Source organism: Poecilia latipinna, unplaced genomic scaffold, assembly GCF_001443285.1.
Source record: "Poecilia latipinna isolate Pla-1442-1.1 unplaced genomic scaffold, P_latipinna-1.0 Scaffold1781, whole genome shotgun sequence".
NCBI classification, from domain to species: Eukaryota; Metazoa; Chordata; class Actinopteri; order Cyprinodontiformes; family Poeciliidae; genus Poecilia; species Poecilia latipinna.
Window position 1 is genome coordinate 22450 of NW_015114397.1, and position 2195 is coordinate 24644.

Genomic DNA, 2195 nt, shown 5'->3' on the forward strand with positions numbered 1-2195 from the left:
TTCTTACATCACTGCTTTAAAATCACAGCTGGTGGTTTCCAGAAAGAAGAATTGCTGACATTTCCTTACCTTGTACCTGACACAAGCTTACATTTACTGTGTTTAGGATGCATTTCCTTAAGTTATATGGATTTTGGCAGGGTATTTTCCCATCAATAGTAACCCCGATGCTGGTGTGATTTCCAAGCACCACGGATGATCTTGACTCTGGAATGTTGCTCTGCAAACAAGTTTGGCACCTCCTACCTCTCATTTCGATAAGAACTGACAGCATTGTTTCTTGTTTGCTCTTTGCTGTAGCTGTCTCTCCACCTGTGGATTCTCTTAATGAGAAATAAGGATAAGGTGCTAGTTTCTCACTTGGATGGATGAAAGGTTTTGTCAAGAAGAGAGACAAGAATAAAGAAAGAAACTACAACCAGAAGAGAAAAAAAAACTGCAATTCTTTTCAACTTTCAGTATGTTTTTATCAAAGCAAGAGGACCAGCTTGCCCAGGAGCTGAGCTGTCCCATCTGTCTTCAGCTCTACAACGATCCAGTTGTTTTACCCTGTGGGCACAACTACTGTCGAGCTTGCATCTCTAAGTCTGCTGACTCCATAGACAGTGGCAAAGAACCTCTACGCTGCCCAGAGTGTCGCGAGGCCTATCATGGGGTCGATACTCTGCAGAAAAATTTCAAACTTTCCAACATTGTCGAGGGTTTCCAAGCTTCTTCCCAAAACATTTACGAAGAGATCCAGGATGTGATCAAACCAACGAACCCAGACGCGGATGATGTCATTTTCTGTGACCAATGCATAGATGACAAGACTCCAGCAGTGAAGACCTGTCTGAAGTGTGAGGTGTCGCTGTGCTTCAGGCATCTCCAGAAGCATAACGAGAGGGAGTCCTTCAAGACACACTCTCTGGTGGAACCTCTGAAGGATTTGGGGAGCAGGGCCTGCCCCGTCCATAACCTTCCACTTGAGTACTTTTGTTCTAATGACATGAGGTCTCTGTGCATCACATGTTTGGAAGGCCATGACCAGAACCACGACGTCCTCACCTTCAGTGTGGCAGAGGAGGAGATGAGACAAGCCTTGGAGAGCCGTAGCAAGGTATTTTTTGATGTACCTGACACAAGCTTACATTTACTGCTTTTAGGATGCAAGAAATGGCAGATTTACACAAGACAACATATTTACTATGATGTACAGGTGGCAAACAAAAGAAAGGACAATGTGAAGTTTTTTTATGGTGTTCTAAGGACATTACCCTCAGTTCAGTGGTCAACACATCAGTTTTTTTAATTTTACTGACTACTCTGGACTTTCTATCAGATTGCTGAGTTGGAATGACAAGAATATTCTGGGCAGAGATAAAGACGGGGACACATGACCTCTATGAGGGTGGGAAAGAAAAACTCCTGGCCCCAATATGGTTCACATGCAGTGTTTTGTAAAACATGACTGAGAACAATGCAAAAGCAGACAAAAGAGATTATAGCTGATGAGAACAGTGTGATCACTTCTGGCAAGTCATGCACAGTTCTAGGTTCTGCATGACTGCCCTAAAAATGCCAAGTCAGTTGATCTTAATCTCTATTCAGTGAAGAGGAAACACATCTATTAGAAAATATCTAGAAAAGAACATCAGTGTACATTCTTGGACTTGTTCTATGCTGTGCAAGAAAGTTGCATCCTGTTTTTCCAGATTCTCTTTCTGTCCATACAATGTAAATGTCAACACATTAACTGCATGTCTGCAGGTGGTTTCCAGCCGACTGCAACTGACAGAGTGCCTCCTTCAGAAGACACAAGAGGACCAGGGAGCCTCCGAGGCTGTTGGAGATAAAATGGTCAACAAGGCAGTCTCACTGATGGATAGTATGGCTGCAATAGTGGACAGGTAAGGCCCTGTATATTGATAGAAGCTTAAAATGGTGATACTGTTCATTAGATCTATTTAAATGCTGTACAAAAGCACAACACCAACACTGCATTGGTATAAATTGGTGACTATTTACTTGTTGCCAAAGAATTATTGAACTTAGTGGTTATAAGAAATGGACAATGTAATGGAGGCATCTGCCAACATGGATTCCAGTTGTGTGAATTCCATATGAAATTTCTTCACTGCTGTAGTAATTTCAGGGTTTCCCCCAGTGTATTATAAGCCTGGCGGCCCGCCATGCTTTACTAGCCCCGCCGCCAG

General features: G+C 42.9%; 1 protein-coding gene across 1 annotated transcript in view; it reads left to right on the plus strand.

Moving 5' to 3' along the window:
* Positions 1-286: 286 nt before the first annotated feature.
* Positions 287-2195, plus strand: part of LOC106965189 (E3 ubiquitin/ISG15 ligase TRIM25) — a 17180-nt gene continuing 15271 nt past the window's right edge. Inside the window, exons 1-2 of the mRNA XM_015061120.1 lie at positions 287-1099; positions 1750-1889. Of these exons, the coding sequence (XP_014916606.1) occupies positions 461-1099; positions 1750-1889 (779 nt within the window). The 5' untranslated portion in view covers positions 287-460. The remainder of the gene's footprint in view (positions 1100-1749; positions 1890-2195) is intronic.